The sequence below is a fragment of the Dendropsophus ebraccatus genome, chromosome 14 (assembly GCF_027789765.1).
Source record: "Dendropsophus ebraccatus isolate aDenEbr1 chromosome 14, aDenEbr1.pat, whole genome shotgun sequence".
Taxonomy (NCBI): domain Eukaryota; kingdom Metazoa; phylum Chordata; class Amphibia; order Anura; family Hylidae; genus Dendropsophus; species Dendropsophus ebraccatus.
In genome coordinates this window covers 18,672,563-18,694,654 of record NC_091467.1, presented here as the reverse complement: position 1 = coordinate 18,694,654, position 22,092 = coordinate 18,672,563, and the positions used below count along the sequence as shown (strand labels likewise).

Genomic DNA, 22,092 nt, shown 5'->3' with positions numbered 1-22,092 from the left:
ATGTTGTATTTGAATAAATGGAATCCCGTCCGGAGAGCATACACATTGTATACGCTTCGGCCAGGATGTCGAAAAACTGACATGGGGAACGCCTGCATCCCAATTCATCAGAAATGAAGATCATCCGGCCGGTACTGCAGTACCGGCAGGGATGATCTTCTCTGACACCGTCTGTTCTGTGACCTGTCTGGGTCACAGAAAGGCCGGTGTCTTACGCCATGTGAACATGGCCTTAACTAGCAATAGCCAAAGTTTACAATTTGACGTAAATCTGTGCCATGCTATGAAAGGCACCAATGCTGATGGGTAGTGGTGACTATCAGCGGTTGGAGAACTTGGATGCTGCTCTAGAGCTGCCTGGAAAACATGGATTCAGTGTTTGGCCTATGGCTGTATCCATGTTTTCCAGGACTTTTTAGGGCAGCATCCAACCGAATGCAGAGCGTTTGGGTTCAGAGAAAGTTGCCGAACCCAAACAGTTTGGCAAGATTATTCAATACTCATACTCTTACTGATGAGTAATTTAAAAGGAATCTGTCAGCAGGTTAGAACTACTTGTCCCGTTGGTGGATCCTTCTAGCACACCTTACAAAGAAGCACATAGTGCCCTTACTATGATGCTCCAATGCACCTTCTTATTAATGAATCTATCAATCAATATAAGGCTTTTTGGTGTACCGGAGGTGGTTGGTGCACCGATACAGCTGCCTTCCCATTTCTTACCACGCCCCTAATTAGCTCAAAAAGGAGCAAGTGGGTGACTATCGGTGCACCAAGAGGTTGAGGACATTACTACATTGAACAAGTAATTAGTTATTAAGAACAGCACACCAGAGCTCCATAGTTATAGCACTACAAGCCTCTTTGTAAGGTGTGCTCTAGCCCCAACCTGCTGATAGACTCCATTTAAGAGGAAGACCCAGCCCTGTGCTCATTATGTTTCACATAGCATATTTGCAAGTCTGAAAAAGCCATGTCAGTAAGGATATTAAAAGTGTTTTGCAGAAGAATGACAAAGGGGAGGAGCTTGCTGCAGAAGGAGAAAACACAACTCCTTCCATCTGCGGCATCACCTATCTACATATATTGGAGCGTTATGTTTCCTAGCAGTGTCGGACTGGGGTATCTGGGGCCCACCAGAGGAGATGATCCTGGGGGCCCACCAATGAAGAACCAGTGAGAAATGACATATCAGTCAGTGTTAGTGCAGGTCCTAAAGCTGGGGGCCCACTGGAGGATATTCTGGTCCTCTGGTGGGCCAGTCCAACACTGTTTCCTAGGCAAACCAGGAGTTTTATGGGTTTTATGGTTAGACAGTTGTATCAGGATAAATGAAGAAAGGTCTTCGAGAAGTCTTTGTGGAGCAAGCTATGGATTCAACAAGTCTTCATTTATAAGCCCAATGTTGGCCATGAGAAAAACACTTGATGAACAAGAGGCCTTAAGGATCTTTTTGGTCCTTTATCCAAGGGAATGAACACACATTGTTCTCAATAAGAAGAGTAGGTATTCTTCGGATTTGCTGAGGACCCTCATGCATAATACGACGGTCCAGCTCACAAACATGTTTAATACGTACTCGATGGCCTATACAGACTTATAGGAGGTAGGACAATGAAAGATTAGACCCCATTCATACCTTCAGAGCTTAGAGTTCATACAGCAGTAATTTAAACTTATGTAATACCAAGAAACCAATTTCCGTGTCATCATCTCCAGTGTCAGGATGTTCTGAGCAGCAAATTGTCCATTTCAGAAATTCTCCTCAGAGCAAAGAGATCAATCATCCTCGGTATCTGAAAGGCAATCTTCATTGTACGTATTATAATCAAACTCCTCCAAGGAGAACGGGACGTCTTTCCATTTTTTGCAGGTTTTGGGACCTTCGGGAGTTTGGAGCACAAAGTGCTTGATGGTTATACTGGGAAGGGTCACTCCTCTGTAGATCATTATCATTCCCCAATGCGCCTGCAGGAGGGAAATCATATTATTGGAGAATGACAAGCAACAATCTACCGCCACACCATAGGAAAAACCTCTTTCCATGGCACTGTGTACAGTACGTGAACCAAACATCTGTCATCTTGTCAATAGACAGAGAAGAATTTGATGTTTTTATGAATACGTTAGCTTAGGGCTGACCCACTAGTGAATTCTCAGGACGGCTCAGGTTGTAACCAAGTAACGGGTCCCGAAGACAACACAACTAGTGATGAGAAAAGATGCAGGAAATTTGGGTTCGGCAACGTTCGGCGAAACCCAAACGCTTGCCACTTCAGCCACCGGTAATCAAATGGCGAGAGTTCGGGTTCGGACAAACATGACGAACCTGAATGTTCAGCAAGTTCGCTCATCATGAAACACAATGTGACACTAAAATGTAGTCACTGACTTGCCGCTAGGGATAAAGGAGTTGATTCAACAATAATTGTATCAAAGCAAATGCACCGTTCCGGTCCTGTCGCGGCCAGTGATTGGCTGAGCAGCTACGGCCTGTCAGTGTAGAGACCGGAAAAGAGAGCAGAGCTGCAGACACCGGGGAAGGCCCACCAGGACACCAGGGAACGTGGTAAGGTAAGTTAATATTTTATTATTTTACACTTCAATCATCAGCCTTTGGCTGCGCATTGCTATTACACGTAGATCGCCCAATGCTGATGATTTCAGGTCTGGACCTAAAGAAACCATTAGCTGATGATCGTTCTTTCTATTACACTGAGAAAAAGTTGGCCAAATCGACCTGATTCAGTCAATTATTGCTCCGTGTAATAGGGCCCTAAGTGTCGCTGGTTTAACTTATTGTAACTTATTTGTTGGTCATTCTAATATCATTACCTCCTTTAAATCTATGGCCCCCCAATTCAGGCTGTACACAGCTGTCATAGCCCTTGTTGTAAATCTTGGATTGGTTAGTAGTATTATATTTTTATGTTAATTTCTCACCTTGCAAAGGCGGCATCTGATTGCACCTCCAGGAACCCAGTTCTCCATCTTTCTTCCAAGGTTGATAGGCTCTGAATATTCTTCATAGTTCTCCCTATAAATTCAACATGAGCAAAAGAGCTATAGGAGCTATCTAGGGTACAAGCGTCAAAGCTGCAGCCCTCCCGCTGTTGCAAAACCACAATTCCCATCATGCCTGAACAGACAAAGCCAACAGTACAAAATGTACTTCCAACTCCCCACCTACATATGATGTTGGCAAAGAGAAGGGTCATATGGAAGAAATCTCTTTTGTTCTGGAAGGGATAAGCTGGGACCAGAGCAGTTTGGGATAAAAAACCTTTATACAGTGAAAGTGATTATGCAACATAACTGGCTAGGTTATATTTGTGGAGATGGGGGAAGTTAACAAAGCTTCTTTAAGTCATTTGTTATAGGTTTCATACCACCCCCAAAAAAGAAGCCCACATACAATCTATGAATTGTATGAGTATAAGGTTATTGACTGCATACGTCAATCTTGGTAAAATTCTAGCCAGCCTATCCACCATGATCTTGGAAATAAGCTTAAGGTCTACAAATATTAGGGAAATACACCTGTAGGAGGATTCCAATTGTGGATTGTAGCCAGATTTATGTAGGACTTAAAATGATAACTTATCCTTTTTTACATGTAATTTCTATATATACTGCGCCCTCTGCTGGACCCTTTAGGTATAGACTGGGTCGTGACATCACTTATCTTTAGAGACATTGAAGCCTGCCTGATCTACTAAATTGAGGGAAATAGCACTATAATTAGTGTATATTAGGAACTTGTCTAACTTTGCTTATTAAAAATAACATATTAAAAAATACATTTTGGCCGGAGTTGTCCTTTAATGTAAGCTGTATAAGTGGTTTGCGCGAATGGGCTTCACTCATAAATATGTTAAAGAGAAAAGACATGAGTGGAGATATCTGGTCTTTGAAAATTTCTAGAAATTCCCCAGTATAGCCGTCTGGTCCTGGAGCTTTCTGGGGGTTTAGGCCATATCTAGTTTCTCTTGAGAAAAAGAGGAACTAAGAAAGGACTTCCCCTCTTCTTTTAGAGAGAAAAAATGTAGATTTTAGAATCTTTGATCGGAATTTGGGGGAGGCATCACTTCTATTACTAATTTATACCACCATGTTCTCCAGAGGAACCCTTAGCCACCAGGCCCTGATGTAGCAGCTATCTCTATAGCTAGACCACTACAGCCATCATAAACCCACTCTTTTCTATTGTCCCCATATTGATGGATCATCAATAAATATATACTATATATAATATTGACTGGTAGTTATAGGATTCAGTGAACAGTTAAAAGAAATGGTGGCATATGTTGGGCACAAGATCTATTGGAGCAGGTCACCCATACACCCCAGGTTTACTAAACAACTCCAATGTACTCACCAGTGTGGCTTCATTACTTACTTAAAGGTTGGGTTTATATTCACACGATGGACATATTCCATCACACGCAAATCGCTTCCAAAGCAAATAGCAGCAGAGCAGTTCCGACAATCCACCCGAACGTCCGATGGTGCAAATTTCTTTTGACTTTCTGTTTTGGCTTGTTTCACCAAACGCTCGTTCAGAGATTGTCTCTGCAGATCTTTAATCTACATCAGAAACCAAGAACATCAATGGCACGTCATAGTTCTATAGTTTGTAAGGCTGATGAAAGACATAATATCCAGCTCGGCCTATTACCCTATGGTCATATATAATGGGATATAAGTGCCACCTACCTTTTCCTGGTATTCTCTTTCTGGCATCTCTTGCACATATTTTATGGCTTGTTTCATCAGTTCTTCCAAAGACTCGTTGGTCCTTTCTCTTCTACTCTCTTTCCCTCCAGATTCCGCCAAGAAAGAGTAACAGCTTTCTTCAGCCCTGGCTCGTCCTCTGGCCTAAGAACAGTCCCAATGAGAAGTGTTAGCTCCATGCGATGGATTTTTGCTTGAAAAAATGTTTTCTGAAGCTACAGCCAGCCATGAGCCATACCACAAATCTTACCTGCACCATGGATATTTCATTTGTCATCAAGCCATACCGAACAACAATATTGCATTCTGGGATATCCAAGCCTTCTTCGGCAACACTGGTAGAAATAAGCAGATTCAGATAGCCTTCACGAAACTTTTGGATCACTTCCTTCTGCTCGTTCTGAGAACGAAAATTTGAGAATTACACTTTACGATTAGCCAAATGTGACGGACAACACGGACAGCATAATTTGACAAAAGTCAAAACCAACAAAATTTTACTAGGACTGGGTTCGGCGTTGTAAACTGCTAAGGTTATCAAATTTGTGAATATAGTACCAAACAGATCCACCTTGTCCAATTGTGCAATCAGTTATTTTATTAGGTGGTTGGTAATGGGTTCAATACACTTCTAGAACACTTGCTGACTTCCACTTGCTGACTTTTTGCAGAATTTAAGATATGTCACATGCAAGGGGCAGGAAACTCTCCCCTCTGCCCTATCAAACTTTAGACAAAGTTTAGGAAATGCTTTGGCCCAGGAGGGTATTAAATAGGTACTCAGGTCGAGGCGCCTTTTTCGGCAATGCCCAGAGAGCGAGTGGGTGAAAACAATAACATCCACCTGCCACCCTGACAGCGCACTCTGCTTGAGACATGACATGGCAGGCCTGCTTAGCCATTTAGCGGCCGCTGCCACGTCACGTCTCAAGACCGGGAACACTGGACACTAGGGACTGGAAGAGGTCCTGGCTGGAGTACCCCTTCAACTTCTATTAGAAAAGGATGCCTGATGAGATATAGTATGTGAGAATGGCAACCAGGCTACAATGTGTGGCAGACATACAGTATACTCTCACAATGACTTAATTGATTCCCGTGTCTCATGGCCGGTGGATGTCCAACAAGTTAGAGGAAAGGGGGTCAACCTCTACTGGGCTCTTAGAGGGAGCAGCTAAGAAATACCCCTCAACATGCAGTTGTATTTCTCACCTGTGTCATGTGTTTGCTCTGATTGCTGAACCCTGCCCCTGTCAAAGCTGCCGCCTTGATATTGAGATCTTGAAGGGAGGCATTGCTTTTAATCCACTCAAGAAGAGAGTAGGTACTTTGTCGTGTCCGGGTGAAGATGATCCCGTGGGAGGTGGAGGAGTTCTGGAAATGTTCCTTCAAAATCTCTTCCAGTCTCTTCAACTTAGGGTTTTCATATTCAATATTGTTGCACAATTCTGAAAGTTCATCACAGTTTTCTGCACAAGTAAAACAAATGGTAGCATGGATGAAGAACAATCTGTACTAGTGGATCATATGACGTACTTTTAATATTTCATAAATCTAATCATTGAGAAGGCGTGATTCATATCGTACATGGCTCGTGCATACCATTGAATAACCCGTAGAGGAAGACATCTGTTGCTTCTGTAGAATTTTTTAAAAATTTTTCCATTATGTAGAATTCTTCCAGAAAGTCATAGGCATCCTTCATTCTTACAGTGTCATGGAGGAAGAGGGCATCGTTGTATTTGCGGAGGTGGATTGCACAAGTTCGCTTCCTCCTGTCGGCAGCCTCAGCCCCTGGATTTAAGGAAAATGGAAGTCACATAAAAGATACAGTACAAGAAAGCTCAATTTATACCTGTAATGACACCGGCTGTTTACGAAATGGCAGACCTGGACTTCTCCTGTGACCCTGACCTTTCCTAGTTTTTATATGTGGCTCCCATACTTAGATGCCCCCAGGACTTACAGTGGGGCCAAAAAGTATGAGAGGTAGACAGTTGCAAGAATAAGCAAGGGGTGGGTACACAAAAAAAAAAAAAACAACTCACCAATAGATAAGTGGATGATAGAAGAGATGATGAGAATGGCAGGCAGGACTTGAAGCAGACAGATGAACACTAGCTGTCCCCAAATCTTTTCCTAGATCTATCCCTGAACACTAAACCTATTATGAGACACCACTAAATTTAATGTTAAGTTAAACAGAATAACAATAAGAAGACGCTGCGACCCGAAGGTACTGTAGACTAGGTAGCAATGACTTTAAAAGACAGATAAAAGGACTTGATATATCAAGAACCAACTGGACAGACCAGAACAAGGAACTGGAAAAGAACAAGGAACAGTAGAAACATACACAGAGCATGTGTATGTACCCGTTCTATTTTATCAATGTCCTTTTTTAGATGAGGTCTCCAGAACTGGACGCAGTATTCCACATGTGGCCTCACCTGAGCTCTATACAGCGGGATCACAATCTCCTTCTTCCTACTGGTTAGCTAGAGGTATAACCAGTAGGAAGGAGGAGACTGTGATCCCGCTGTATAGAGCTCTGGTGAGGCCACATCTGGAATACTGCGTCCAGTTCTGGAGACCTCACCTCAAAAAGGACATTGATAAAATAGAACGGGTCCAAAGACGGGCTACAAAAATGGTGGAGGGTGTGAGGCATAAACCATATCAGGAAAGACTTAAGCATTTGAATCTGTATAGTCTGGAGGAAAGAAGGGAAGGGGGGACATGATTGAAACTTTTAAGTATGTTAAAGGACTAAATAAGGTTCAAGAGGGGAGTGTTTTTAGTAAAAAACTGAGCTCAAGAACAAGAGGACACAGTGAGAGGTTAGTTGGGGGAAAGATCAGAAGCAATGTGAGAAAATATTATTTTACTGAAAGAGTAGTAGATACCTGGAACAAACTTCCAGCAGAGGTGGTTGGTAAATCTACAATAACAGAATTTAAACATGCCTGGGATAAACATATATCTATCCTAAGATAATAAGAAAGAAAATACTAAAAGGGCAGACTCGATGGACCCAGTGGTCTTTTTCTGCCGACAATCTTCTATGTTTCTATGCTATAATCTGCACCACACTGCAAAAGCCATGTACAGAGTACAATAAACGGAAATGTGATCGCTGTGCTTCTTCCTCAATCTGGATATTTTTTTTATACTGAAGGGGTACTCTTTAATATTTTTTTTCTTTCAAATCAACTTGTTTCAGAAAGTTATATAGATTTGTAATTTACTTCTATTTTAAAAATTTCAAGTTTTCCCATACTTATCAGCTGCTGTATGTCCTTCAGGAAGTGGTGTTTTAGTTTCAGTCTGACACAGTGCTCTCTGCTGCCACCGCTGTCCATGACAGGAACTTAATAGAGCAGTAGCGAATTCCTACTCTGGACAGCTCCTGACATGGACAGAAGTGGCAGCAGAGAGCACTGTGTCAGACTGGTAAGAATACATCACTTCCTGTGGGACATACAGCAGCTAATAAGTATGAGAAGACTTGAGTTGTTTAAATAGAAGTAAATTACAAATCTACATAACTTTCTGAAACAAGTTGATTTGAAAGAAATTTATTTTCGCGGGAGTACCCCTTTAATTCAATATATATGACCATATAGTGTCCAGGATGTACTGTACATGTATTATAGTAATGGTATCAGTATGTTAAAACTCACCATCTTTTTCCATCAATACTATACTCTGTTCATACTCTTGGGTGCCAAAATTTGTGATGAATTCAGTGTCATCCATATATTCATGTATGGCGGCCATGAGCTCCTTCAGCTTATCTCCAAAAGGATCCTAGACCAGCAGAAACATTGTTCATTTATTAGTATTAGTAATCCAAATCCAAGACAAGCCCTGATCACTGTCATTCCAAACAATGCTGATCTTAACAATATCCTGTCAGCTCCCATACAGACCTATGTGTCTCTATGGTAACAGACTACAAGAACCCTGCAGTCATACTCCCCTCAATCCTTCCCCTACTTCCTGTAATCTACAGAATGTATTGTTGGCAAGTAGATGGAGCTTAGATGGACAATACAGCAAAAAAAAAAAAAATCCAATAATTATTACCGTATCCCTTTCAGGGACCAGGTCATACTGTTTATTGGGCTGCTTAGCTTTTTCTTCAAGGTCCTTGATTGAAGTCTGGGGTGACATTATCTTATAGGTGTCAAGATTCGCACAGATCTAAAAATTATATATATAAAGTTGTCAGGTCCAAAATCATGTATTGTAAACACCAACATAGACAAGTATATGGAGTCTCACCATTAAAATGTGGTCTACGGCTTTCTCAAAGGAGCTAGCCCCACCCGTCCCTGGGGAAGCCGTTAGTCCTAGAATTTGTGGCAGATTACTTTGTCCATTCAACTTTTTCTCGAGGTATACCTCCATCAACTTGTTGTAGATAGCGTCCTTCTGTGTGTGATGGCACTCGTCTATGATCAGTAGTGTAAAATCTATGGGAGAAAAACAATCAAATACTGATGTGAAGGCCACAACATGGACAAACAGAGTGGGATCCTTCCACTTATTGACCTGCTCCACATCATGGTTAAAAATGATGATCATCATTCATGAAGGGGGTCATTATTTATCCACCTCTGGACCCACATCTCATGAACGAGGGTTCCCTGACTATGTCAAGCCTGGCTGTGGTGGCCAGAGATGGCTCTGGACAAACTAATATGTACTGCTCTCCATACACGAGTACAGCCCAGAGGGTGGATATCAAAACCATGGCTCGTTGGCCAGCAGATCAATTGGGATGGTGGTTCTCCATCTATTGGAGATAATGTTGGCCCAATAGGTAACTGTGTAATTAACAATGGTTCTCAAGACGTCCTCACCTGTCAGCTCCACATGTTTTTCTTCACTGTTGCTGGTGACGGCATTGAGCAGGATTTGGGCAGTGCAGATGACTATGTCAGATTCCCTCACAAAATGAGCAAAAAAGCCCTTTTCCTCCGAGTCTCCACTTATGGGAGTAATCTTGAATCTGTCCTTGAGAATTGGCTGAAACTCCTTGCTGTAATGTTGGTTTACCAGATGGACCTGCCGGATTAAGAAGAGGAAACCTTCCATAGAACTCATGTTCTTATACTCAGCAACCCAGAGTCTCCCCGAAAAGAAAGAGTCACCCAACTGTACATGGCTTCTTCTTTGTTCCTTATGAGTTGGCTACAGAGGTTCCTTGGCGCAGCTCAAGGGGGGACTGGTTCTGATGCGGGACAAGAACCCCCCAAACAGCTCTCCACACATAAGTCCACACTTGCTTTTCGAGGAGAGTTTGTGTTCTGCATACTTTTCCTATTACATACCTTGTTCACAATCATGGCGACCTTAGCATTAGAGTTCTTCTCTAGGTGCTGCATTGCCACATACAACGCAGCCCTGGTTTTACCAGTTCCTGTTGGGAGACAGATTAAGATGTTTTTGCCTTCCAGCGCTGGGCCAATGACTTCCTTTTGATAGTCTCTTAGCTCCATCTGTAAAAGATGATTTCAACTGTAGGTTCTGGGCAAAATAGTTAAGTAATCATATATAGATAGTGACAGCAGACCATCATCTTCAAACTTTGATCTCCATGGAGCCTGCTATTTGCTTGAATAGGCTCACCATCATGGACTTAGACTTTAAATTGAGTTGCAGGAAATTTTTTAAAAGTCACATCCCCCCTACACATCAGAAACATTGCCAACACTTGTGTTTTTTCTAATCCTTGACAACCCCTTTAACGCAAACTATATGCTGTGTTGTCTTCATTAGCCCAACTTCCTGTACAGTGTTCATCCTCTAATGGACTTCCTGTTTCTTTGTACTCTCTAGAGAGGAATTCAGCCAACTCTCTCAGTACACATTCTTACAATACTGAGATTTCTTGACTAGAGAGTACACAGGAACAAGAAGTCTATTACAGTATTGCTCACTGGACAGGAAGTTGGGCTAATGAAGATAGTTTGCATTAAAAACACAAATTAAGTATGAAAGACCGCAGAAAGGCAGTAAAACAACTATATCCCATACCAGGGGTGTCAATCTCAAATACACAGTAGGCCAAAATTAAAAAACCTGACAAAGTCGCGGGCACAGTGGTGTGCGTCTCCCTCCTCTGTGCACTATGATAAATGAAATTATAAATTGCTATGACATAATTAAACCCCAACCCATGTAATAGCCAACCCCCTAATATTGCCCCATGTAGCAGCCAACCCAACCAAAATTGCCCCTCATATTAGCCAGCCCTCCCAATAGTGCCCATATAGTGGCTAGCCCTCCCAGTAGTGCCCAAATAGTAGTCAGCCCCCCAAGTGTCCCATATAGTAGCCAGCCCTCCCCCATAGCCTCATATAGTAGCCAGCCCTCCCCAATAGTCTCATATAGTAGCCAGCCATCCCCTGTAGTCTCATATAGTAGCCAGTCCTCCCCATAGTCTCTAATATACTAGCCAGCCCTCTCCAATAATCTCATATATTAGCCAGCCCTCGCCAGTAGTCTCTTATATAGTAGCCTGTCCTCCCCATAGTCTCTTATATAGTAGCCAGCCCTCCCCCAAAGTCTCATATAGTAGCCAGCCCTCCCTATAGTCTCTTATATAGTAGCCAGCCCTCCCTATAGTCTCTTATATAGTAGCCAGCCCTCCCCATAGTCTCTTATATAGTAGCCAGCCCTCCCCATAGTCTCTTATATAGTAGCCAGCCCTCCCCTGTAGTCTTATATAGTAGCCAGCCCTCCCCCATAGTCTCTTATATAGTAGCCAGCCCTCCCCAATAGACTCTTATATAGTAGCCAGCCCATAAAACAGTTGTTAAAGGGAACCTGTGCCTGGGCCCCCGAACCCACCCTACCCCTGGATACAGCCCCCCATATTTGCCCCATCATGCCGATCCCGCTCCTTATTCCAGGCCTGCCGCGGAGATACGGCCACACACTCATCTTCTAATGTAAGCATGGGGGGGGTTGACAGGTTGTCCCATTAACTTGGACTCACCCTTTTCTGCGGCCACGGGAGGCGCCCAGCCAGGGCCGCCATCAGGGCAGTATTGGCGGTACAGTTGTCAGGGGCCCGGGCTCAGACTAAGCTCAGAGGGGCCCGGCCACCTGACAGCTGTACCGCACACAGTTTCCTCCTGCCTGTCTGTGTCTATACACTATAGACAGACAGGAAGGTTTCTACACAGACAGGGCCCCCTCCTCCCTATCCCGGGGCCCTCCCCCGCCCTCCATTACCTTTACTGGCTACTTCCTCCTCTCTTCTAAAGTCCCGATAAAGAGGAGGGGGAGGGGCCAGAGCCGCCTGTGAGGAGGAGAAGACAGGAAGCTGAGGACTCCAGAGCATGGCCCCCTGTGCTTCCCTGCACACAGAGTAAGAGAGAGAGAGAGAGAGAGTGTGTGTGTACAAGTATATATGTGTGTGTGTGTACACAAGTATATATCCTGTGTGTGTGTGTACAAGTATATATCCTGTGTGTGTGTGTGTACACAAGTATATATCCTGTGTGTGTGTGTACAAGTATATATCCTGTGTGTGTGTGTGTACACAAGTATATATCCTGTGTGTGTGTGTACAAGTATATATGTGTGTGTGTGTGTACACAAGTATATATCCTGTGTGTGTGTACAAGTATATATGTGTGTGTGTGTGTACACAAGTATATATCCTGTGTGTGTGTACAAGTATATATCCTGTGTGTGTACAAGTATATATCCTGTGTGTGTGTGTGTACAAGTATATATCCTGTGTGTGTACAAGTATATATCCTGTGTGTGTGTGTGTGTGTGTGTGTGTACACACAAGTATATATCGTGTGTGTGTGTGTACAAGTATATATCCTGTGTGTGTACAAGTATATATCCTGTGTGTGTGTGTGTGTGTGTACACACAAGTATATATCGTGTGTGTGTGTGTACAAGTATATATCCTGTGTGTGTGTGTACAAGTATATAGTGTGTGTGTGTGTGTGTACAAGTATATATCCTGTGTGTGTACAAGTATATATCCTGTGTGTGTGTGTACAAGTATATAGTGTGTGTGTGTGTGTGTGTGTGTGTACAAGTATATATCCTGTGTGTGTACAAGTATATATCCTGTGTGTGTGTGTACAAGTATATAGTGTGTGTGTGTGTGTGTGTGTGTGTACAAGTATATATCCTGTGTGTGTGACCGTATGTAATGTATACAAGTATGTCTGGTTTGCATATGATGTATGGTGTGTAAAATGCACATGTGTGTATGTGTGTGTACAAGTATATATCATGTGTGTGTGACTGGCAATATGTTTAGGATTCTGTAGATTAGCTACTGCAGCCTGACTATGAAATATGTCTCCTGGATTATTAAACATTGGGGCTTACATACTTACCTAGGACTTCTTGTATGCCAGTATTAGGAAGCTTTATTCTCTTATACCTCGTGTTCTGCTCCTGCTCTGTTATTCCTCCTGGACTAAATTTAAAGTGTGACCGTATGTAATGTATATAGGTATGTCTGTTATGTGTATCTGATAGATATATACGGTATGTAAAGAGCCCATGTTCATGTGTGTGTGTACAAGTATATAACCTGTGTGTATGACTGTAGGATTTGGTATATGTAGGATTCTGTAGTGTAGATGAAGCTCAGCAAGTTCCATATGACCGTCCTGCTGATCTATCACTGTAGCCGCCTCGCTCCTCGCTTATTTTTCTAGGTTCTGCTGTTTTGAAGCCAAAATAAATCCAAAATAAAAATGCAAATGAGTTCCTTTAATGCACTGGGGAAGTTCCTCAGTACACTGTCCCACCTGCATGCTGGTTGTAAAGTGCACACTTACTTAGGCCCCCTTCATATGTCCGGAAAATCTCGATTTTTGGACCCATCGACAGATTTTTCCGGAACCGGTCCTATTTTTGTCTGGAATTCCGTCCCAAATGCCCCCATAGGTGTCTATGGGAGCCTTGAAGTCCTGGGCGCTTTCCTGATGCACATCAGGAAAGCATCCGGAGTTCCACTCACCCGAACCTCACGAGTCGGCTCCCCCAGGCCTCCTTCTGCCGCTGCTCCCGGTGTGTCCCGGACTCCTGCTGCCTCTTCCCCTCCCTGGACCTGAGCAGCGCCACCCGATCTGCAAATCCAGCGCTGGAACAACCGATATACTGTCCTGCTGACAGGTCATGATGGGAGTTGTGCTTCTGCAGCCTGTGGCCATCCAGGCTGCAGAAGTACAACTCCCATCATGACCTGTCATCCAAGCATGATGAGAGTTGTAGTTCTGCAAGCTGTGACCATACAGTTTGCAGAACTACATCTCACATCGTGTCCTATTTTTTCTTATGATCAGGAAATCCTGAAGGTAAAAACTGATTATTGTCAGGAAATCCTGATACTTTCCTGATGCCATTTGAGGCCTCCTGATCAGGATTTCCTGACAGTACAAACTGACACAGACGTGTGAATGGGGCCTTATACATACTCAGTTATCCATAAGCAGACACGTCTTGTCCCTGCGCCATCCAGAGTACGCAGTTTGAACAGCTCATGTGTGAGAATGAGACGTGTCTGCTTTTGCATAATTGCGTATGTGTAAGTGTGCACTTCACAACCAGCGTGCAGGTGGGACGGTGCACTGAGGGGCCGAGAAACTTCCCCAGTGCATTAAAGGAACTCATTTGCATTTTAAAAAAATTTATTTTGGCTTCAAAACAGCAGAACCTAGAAAAATAAGGAGACTGCGCCGGAATGAGGAGCGAGGCGGCTACAGTGATAGATCAGCAGGACGGTCATATGGATGAACCTGCTGATAGTTTTCCTTTAAAAGTCACAGTTTTATTGTAGATCTATAATACAAGACATTATTGCGGTCACGTTGAGGCTGGTGACACACCGAAGCGAAATGTGGATTAGAGAGGAATGAGGAATATAAAGGAAGGACGTGTACTTCTGCTTCTTGCTGGATCCACTTCTGGCCGTGGCTCAAAAACTGCCATGTAGTCTAATGGTTTTCTGCATTATGGATTTACAATAAGAGTACGGTCACACAGGCGAATCCTGTTTACAAGCGCATATACTAGCAGAGATGGCTAGGACAGTGGGGAAGTACGTTCAGAAAGTGCTGAAAGTTCACAGTTTTTAACAAACACAATGTGGGAACGCAGCCGCTTCCCACTCCTCTTTGTATGGCATCTTCCTCTGCACCGCAATCTCAAGTGATCATGTGACGGTTACTAAAGACTGCAGTATAGCCAAAGACAAAGCTAGGAGCAGTAAGGAATAGGTGCAGTAAGTTATTTTGACAGGTGTTCTGCTCTGTTATAGTAAGCCGTGATCTGTCACTGCGTCCACTCCCACAGCAAATCCATACTTTGTGTGGCTCTCTGATTCCCAAGCAACCAGCCCAGGTGACATCAGGGTCGAGCATCAGGGCAAGAGGGGAACAATCCGCCAATGAAAAGGCAGGAATACTGGGCCAATCAGGCTGTTTTGGGTGCTCTATTTAAACAGACAGCTGCTGACCATAGCCGCCTGTGATTTGTCCCTCTTTAGCCATCACTAGTGTTTTTAAGTACTCAGCTTTTCCTTGATTCTGACTGTTTGCCCTGTTCCCTTTGCCTGCTGTTCTGGACGTCACTTTACTCTCCTGGCTTGACCTTGGCTTGTTGTGTGTACTTGTCTCTGGTTCTGACTCGGCTTGTACCTCAGACTATTGTGCGGTTTCTGATTTTGTCCCTGTCCTGCCTGTTCTGTTCCCGGTCTGTCTGATGTTTCGTAAAGCGTAAGCCTAATGCACTAAGCCCCTATTAAAAGGCCCGATCTTCACAGCAAGCGAGCGCCGACCTGCATGTCTGCATGCCACTTCAATTTATGGGATTATTGCTTTTGCTTACGGGGGGCCCTGACATTTTGGCTGTATGGGGCCCCGAAATTTCTGATGGCGGCCCTGCGCCCAGCGCAGGACATATATGATGACGTCACCACGCTGCAGGCGTCCGAACACTGCTCACATACTCCTATGCCACAGGCTAAAAACTGCCTGTGGCCTACCAGATTATAATATGGGTGGTCCGAGCGGCTGTCCGGACCACCCATATTATAATCTAATGTGATGGTGGGCCAGATGCAATTCAAACTCTAAATTGCCTGGTGGGCCAAAAATAATGGCACCACGGGCCAGATTTGGCCCGTGGGCCAGAGTTTGACATGACTGTCCCATACTATGCTTATTTATTAGACAGTTAAAAACAGGGTTCATTGTCAGACAATCCCTTTAAGGCTTGACGATTCACTTGCTGCCTAATATATCCCCCCAAACAGACATCATTTTAACAGGATAATTCATTTAACGTATGTCAGTAGTTTTATTGTTACGGCTGATCGGTGTACAAGTGCATGGGACCTGGTACAAATAAAAGGTGGGCTTCTGTATAACTTCAGTGATGGATCCTTCATGATATATAGCAGCCATTTCTTATCCTATAGCTCGCCAGTTGTTGCAGAACTACATCTCCCTATTTGCTGGGGGTTGTAGTTCTTCAGCAGTTGTGGAGACCACATATGTATATTGTGAGCTAGCTCTCTCTAGCGGGGATATATCATTGCTGCTATTCATTGTGGCATGTAAACAACCCAGCAGATACAGGAACCATATGCAGTCTATGTTATTGTATGCCAGGTTTATTGCACTCACCTTTATGTATTCCCGTTCACAGCGACTACTGTGATATCAGCGATTTGCTCAGACGTCTTCTGTCCCCTGATCTCTCTGCTCTGGACCCGGCTTATATACTGGGTTTGGTTTAGTTCCTTTCTCTCTAAATGGAAAGCTAAGCCAAGGGGCCCCTGAGGGATTGTGTGAGGTACAACCTACACAGCTATAGTGGATGCTGTGAGTGGATACTGTAAAACCAGAGTACAGAAATCCACCCAGGACACCCCCACCTCGCTGTGTCATAGACGAAAACCGAAACTGAAACCGTTTCCAACCATCTTGGATTTTTTATGCTACTGTCAATATCACATGCATTAAAGGGATTTTCCCGATTAGAAAAAAAAAGACTTTTCTATACAGCAGTGTGAATGGCTGAGTGTGAGTGCAGGCACAGTATAGCAGCAGTGTGTATAGCTGAGTGTAAGTGCAGGCACATTAAATCAGCAGTGTGTATAGCTGAGTGTAAGTGCAGGCACATTATAGCAGCAGTGTGTATAACTGAGTGTAAGTGCAAGCACATTATAGCTGCAGTATGTATAGCTGAGTGTAAGTGCAGGCACATTATAGCAGCAGTGTGTATAGCTGAGTGTAAGTGCAAGCACATTATAGCTGCAGTGTGTATAGCTGAGTGTAAGTGCAGGCACATTATAGCAGCAGTGTGTATAGCTGAGTGTAGGCACATTATAGCAGCAGTGTGTATAGCTGAGTGTAAGTACAGGCACATTATAGCAGGAATGGAGAGGATAGGAAACACAAGGGCTGACAGAGACTGCAGGGAGCATGAAGGAATGAGCAGGACATATGTGGGCATATACATGTAGCACTCTCTATCTGGGGAGAGAGGGGTTACAGCAATGGAGAGATTACCTCCACAGTCCTGTCCCCTGATGTAAGCCCCAGCCTGAAGCGGATCTGCTATGATTTGAAAGGTGAGGGAGACTTCCTGGGCCAGAGTACAGGGCTGTACTCCCCGCTATACAGACCATGCCCCTCCTCCACTTTCCCTCCCACCCAGTACAGGGAGCTCTTAAACCAAAGCAATGCTCTTACACCAAGTTACAATTTTGCTGCCACTAATGATTGTGTTGGGAACTGTAAGGCTGCTTATTTCTGGTCCTGGTACAGTTAAATATCGCTAAGACTGCATGCACACTGCACCTCTCCCACTATCTTTTCTAATGCATGGTAGCATTAGAATAGACATGATACTTGGGGAAGCTGCCTATAAAAACAGTGCCCCAGATGTGCCCCACTCAGCAACAGTGCCTTCTTCACACTAATAGTGCCACCTTAGTGGAAGCATGGAAGCATGATTTACACTTCCAGTCTGACACAGTGCTCTCTGCTGCACCCTCTGTCCATGTCAGGAACTGTCCAGAGCAGGAGAGGTTTTCTATAGGGATTTGCTACTGATCTGGACACTTACTGACATGGAACATACACCACTTCCTGCAGGACATACTAAATAGTCCAATTTCCTGGCAGAGTGTTGGCACATCAGTTTTAAAGGATGGTCCACTTTTACCCACCATAAAGTTTCAATCAAATCTAGGTCGATGATGTTTTTATGAAAGATGACTTGATCATCTCCAAACCTACTTTCTATGTATAATATAAAAAGGTGTCTACAATTTCTATGTCTATCTGTGCACTGACTGCGGAATTTATGATTGCTGTCTCCTCCTTGTTCTTTACCTGATATATAATCATATATCAGAAATAATGGAGCAATGTGCGGGCAGGTGAGTATCTTTTTTTTTTTTTTTTTGCAGATTCTGATGGTCAGGACCGACAGTCCACTGACCATAACTGCTGTCCCAAGGGGCAGCCCTTCATGCATGTTCTATGAAAGCAACATTTTATTCATTCATAGAAATCCCAGAAAACTCTAAACTCATTTGCATCTTACCCCAATAAAACATGTATAATTTATCCTGAGAAGATGCTCTAAATGTTTAAGCGGGTAGATGTAGGACCTCCAGCTATCGGAAGAAGGGGCCACTTTGACCCCCATTCAACACGGATAGGAGGCCACATTTAAGAAGGAATTGATAGGAGAGGTGGCTTTTCTTGTCTCCTTTCCTTGAGGTTTATGACAGGTCGGAAAGCGTGGTGGGTATTGATGAGCAAACTGTTCAGGGAGAATATTGTGGAAGTTGCCATAGGCTGTATCCATGTTTTCCTGGCAGCCCTAAGGTGGCATCCAACTTCTCCAGATGCCGGTAGTCAAATGCAGAGCGTTTGACAAGTATGTTCATGACTGTGGGGGTGGACTGTTAGGTGTTATCAATGAACTTATATGGACTTTGCAGAGGCTGTGGCTCCAAGCATATCCTTATGTACATACTTTTGATTAGCAGACTTAGGGGCCTATTCCACAGAGCGATAATCGATTATCGATTATATTGATTATCGATTATCGATCCGTGGAATAGAGACAACAATTAGGCGATGATCGTGTCATCAGTTGATCGTTTATTTAGGTGCAAACTAGGGATGGTCCGAACCTGGTTCGGGTCGGGTTCGTACAAACCCGAACTCTCGGCAATAATTCCCACTGTCTGCCCGCTCCGTGGAGAGGGTGGATACAGCGGGAGGACCGCCTGGAAAACTGGGATACAGCCATAGCCATAGGCTGTATCCCAGTTTTCCAGGCGGTCCTCCCGCTGTATCCACCCGCTGCACGGAGCGGGCAGACAGTGGGAATCATTGCCGAGAGTTCAGGTTCATACGAACCCGAACCTCGGCAGGTTCGGACCATCCCTAGTGCAAACCTAAAATCATAGGGCACCGACCGCACATTGCTGCGTGGAATAGCTATGCGCAGCGGGCGACCAACGATTTCAGAAGCCCCATGCTTTACCTACACACGTTGCAGGTCTTCTCCTGCGCTCCTTCTTCCTCCCGCTCCAGTGCACAGCAGCAGCTTCGGTGCGGCCCGTGTGAGCTGACAGACCACTCAGCCAATCACTGGCCAGGACCGCCACGGCCAGTGATTGGCTAAGTGGTCTGTCAGCGCACACAGGCCGCACCGAAGCTGCTGCTGCACACGGGACCGGGAGGAAGGAGCGCAGGAGAAGACCTGCAACGTGTGTAGGTAATGTATGATGTTTAAAACAAGGGCTGCAAGGACATCGGTAACGATGTCCATGCAGCCCTTGCTAAACGATTATCAGGCCGTGGAATAGGCCCAGTAAACGAGCGCCGATCGAGCAGATCGGCGCTCGTTTACATTATTGATCGGGCCCCCATCGGCCCGTGGAATAGGACCCTTACCGTACTGTTCAGGTTCGAGAATGTTCTCTGAACCCAAATGGTCAACGTTCAAACCCCAGCGTGCAGTATTTAATTACCGGTAGCTGAAGAAGTTGGATGCAGCCCAAACGCTGTCTGGTAATCAAGGAGATAGCTTATAGCTTTTGGCTGTATCCATGTTTTTCAGTACTCCCTAGGGTGGCATCCACAACAACTTTGTTTACTGGAGGATTTTCGAGAACTTAATAAACCACGTGCACGTGTTGTTTTTTAATGTTTAAAGCGGCGCAGGTCGGTTACTGGGCGCCTGCCCAGGTTGAAGCACTGTGGGAGGAAACCTACTCCTCCCTGTGACGCGACTCCATTAGATTCAATGGAGCTACGTCACAGAGGGGGAGGGGGGGGGGTTCCACCATCTGGGGGCTGGACAGCAGCCGGTAAAAAAAGGACCACAGCATTGGCGCCATTCTATTGATATGCTACACTTGTACCTGATGGTACATTCGCTTTAATGTTACTGTTAAACAGATAGCATGTATCAGGACTATCAATTTTATAACACATTGTACATATATATGTTTATTGCCCTTATCTACATTCATGCACTTGCAAAGTCACTTCCATAAAATGAATTTAAATTTTTTTTTTTAATTCAAACAATGCAAAAATTTGAGTTATACAAAAGGTAATATAAAAGAATTGAGCTATATAGCGTAAACTTAAAGTGCATATGATTTTTCAGCCGTAACATTCTTAACTAGGGAACGACAAAGTTTAAATTTTTAAGTAAATCTGTGCCGTGCAAGGCAATAGGAAGACATATCCATTAGAGATAAGCAAACCTCGAGCATCATAGGGTTTGTCTGAACCGAGCGTGGCTGAAGGAGTTGGATGCAGCCCTAGGGAGTCATGGAAAACATGGATACAGCCAAAGGCCATAGGTTATATCCATGGTTTCCAGGCAGCCTTAGAGCTGGATCCTACTATTTCAGCCACTGGTAATCATATGAGGTTTGTTCATCTTTAATATCCATAAGTAAAGTGCTATTAAAGGGTTATCCCTTAAAGTTATCTAGTGCTACAAAAACATGGCCACTTTCTTTTAGAGACAACACGACTCTTGTCTCCAGTTCAGGTGCGGTTCAGGTGCGGTTTGCAATTAAGCTCCATTCACTTCAATGGAACTGAGCAGAAAAACCCCGCCCAAGCTGGAGACAAGAGTGGGACTGTCTCTGAAAGAAAGTGGCCATGTTTTTGTAGCGCTGGATAACCCCTTTAAATCTTGTTCCATGGAGAATTGTGCCCATTCAAATATCAGCCTGAATGAGCCATGTCCACTATTGTAAAAGCGGAATGACTTAGAAGAAGGGTAGACTGCCTAACTTTCTCCATCTGCTATATCACCCATTAACTACTGACAGGTTATTACATACATTGGGGTATAGATGTGTTCTAGGAAAATTACCATCCATCTCTGCCCACAATGTACCAGACTAAGTCCCTATTACATACACAGGTCACTGAAGCCAAAGCCAGGAATGGATTCGGAAAGAGGAGAAATCTCAGTCTTTCCTTTGTGACCTGTTCCCTGTTTATAGTCTGTTGCTGGCTTTGGCTTCAAAAATCTGTCAGATATCCGTGTGTGTAATAGGGCCTTAAAGGGGTATTCCACCAACAAGTAAAAAAGAAAATGCTCCCAAACCAGGCTGGTCTTACTGACCAAGTGCCCCTGGGTATTTAGAGCCGTCTCTGGGTCGGAGAGTGGGATGATTGTTGCGGCAGCCAGTGGCTAAGCTCCAGTTGGAAGGGGGGTGGGGGGTGGTCAGGGGTGATTGTTGCGGCAGCCTATGGCTGAACTCTGTGGGGATTGATTGTTGCGGGTGGCAAATGTGAACAATGTGCAGCTGATGCCAGTGGGTAAGGTGCCCTTCCTCTCTTCATTGGGCAGGGTTATAATTGCTAACCCAACCCGTTGAAAAGAGGGAGGACACATGTTCTCCGTCCTAAAAAGGTGGGGTCCAGGAAGAAAAGGAGCGTGTCGGAGTGGACTCAGTTTAGCTCCTTTTTTGTGTTTAGAGGGGGTGACTTAGGGGAAATAACCAGAAAACGGCTTAAATCACAAAATTACTTACTTTGAGCCATATTTTGACTTAAGGGTGGGCTATTTGAAAATAGAAAAACTAAAACCGGGAGGAATACCTCTTTAAGTTTCGATTCATACCTGAGTCAAGTTTTTCTTTCTTATGCTCAATGATTGGAACAGACTTACGTGGCTACCCCACGATGACTGTCTGAAGAAGACTTTGGAGAAGTTTATCACATTCATGAAGTATTAAATGTAGTTGGTCCAAGAACATAACAATTCTTAATAAATAAGCCTTAAAAATTACTTATAAATTCA

General features: G+C 44.1%; 1 protein-coding gene across 1 annotated transcript; it reads right to left on the bottom strand.

Moving 5' to 3' along the window:
- Positions 1–514: 514 nt before the first annotated feature.
- LOC138772800 (ATP-dependent RNA helicase DHX58-like) lies at positions 515–16,529 on the bottom strand. The gene is made up of 13 exons (XM_069953496.1): positions 16,416–16,529; positions 10,074–10,241; positions 9,603–9,807; positions 9,022–9,212; positions 8,824–8,940; positions 8,418–8,544; positions 6,337–6,528; positions 5,947–6,203; positions 4,985–5,134; positions 4,717–4,878; positions 4,400–4,587; positions 2,944–3,037; positions 515–1,968 (listed from the first exon to the last, which is right to left on the bottom strand). The coding sequence occupies exons 2-13, from the start codon at positions 10,239–10,241 to the stop codon at positions 1,780–1,782; spliced, it is 2,040 nt and encodes a 679-aa protein (XP_069809597.1). The 5' UTR covers positions 16,416–16,529; the 3' UTR covers positions 515–1,779.
- Between the last annotated feature and the right edge of the window lie 5,563 nt (positions 16,530–22,092).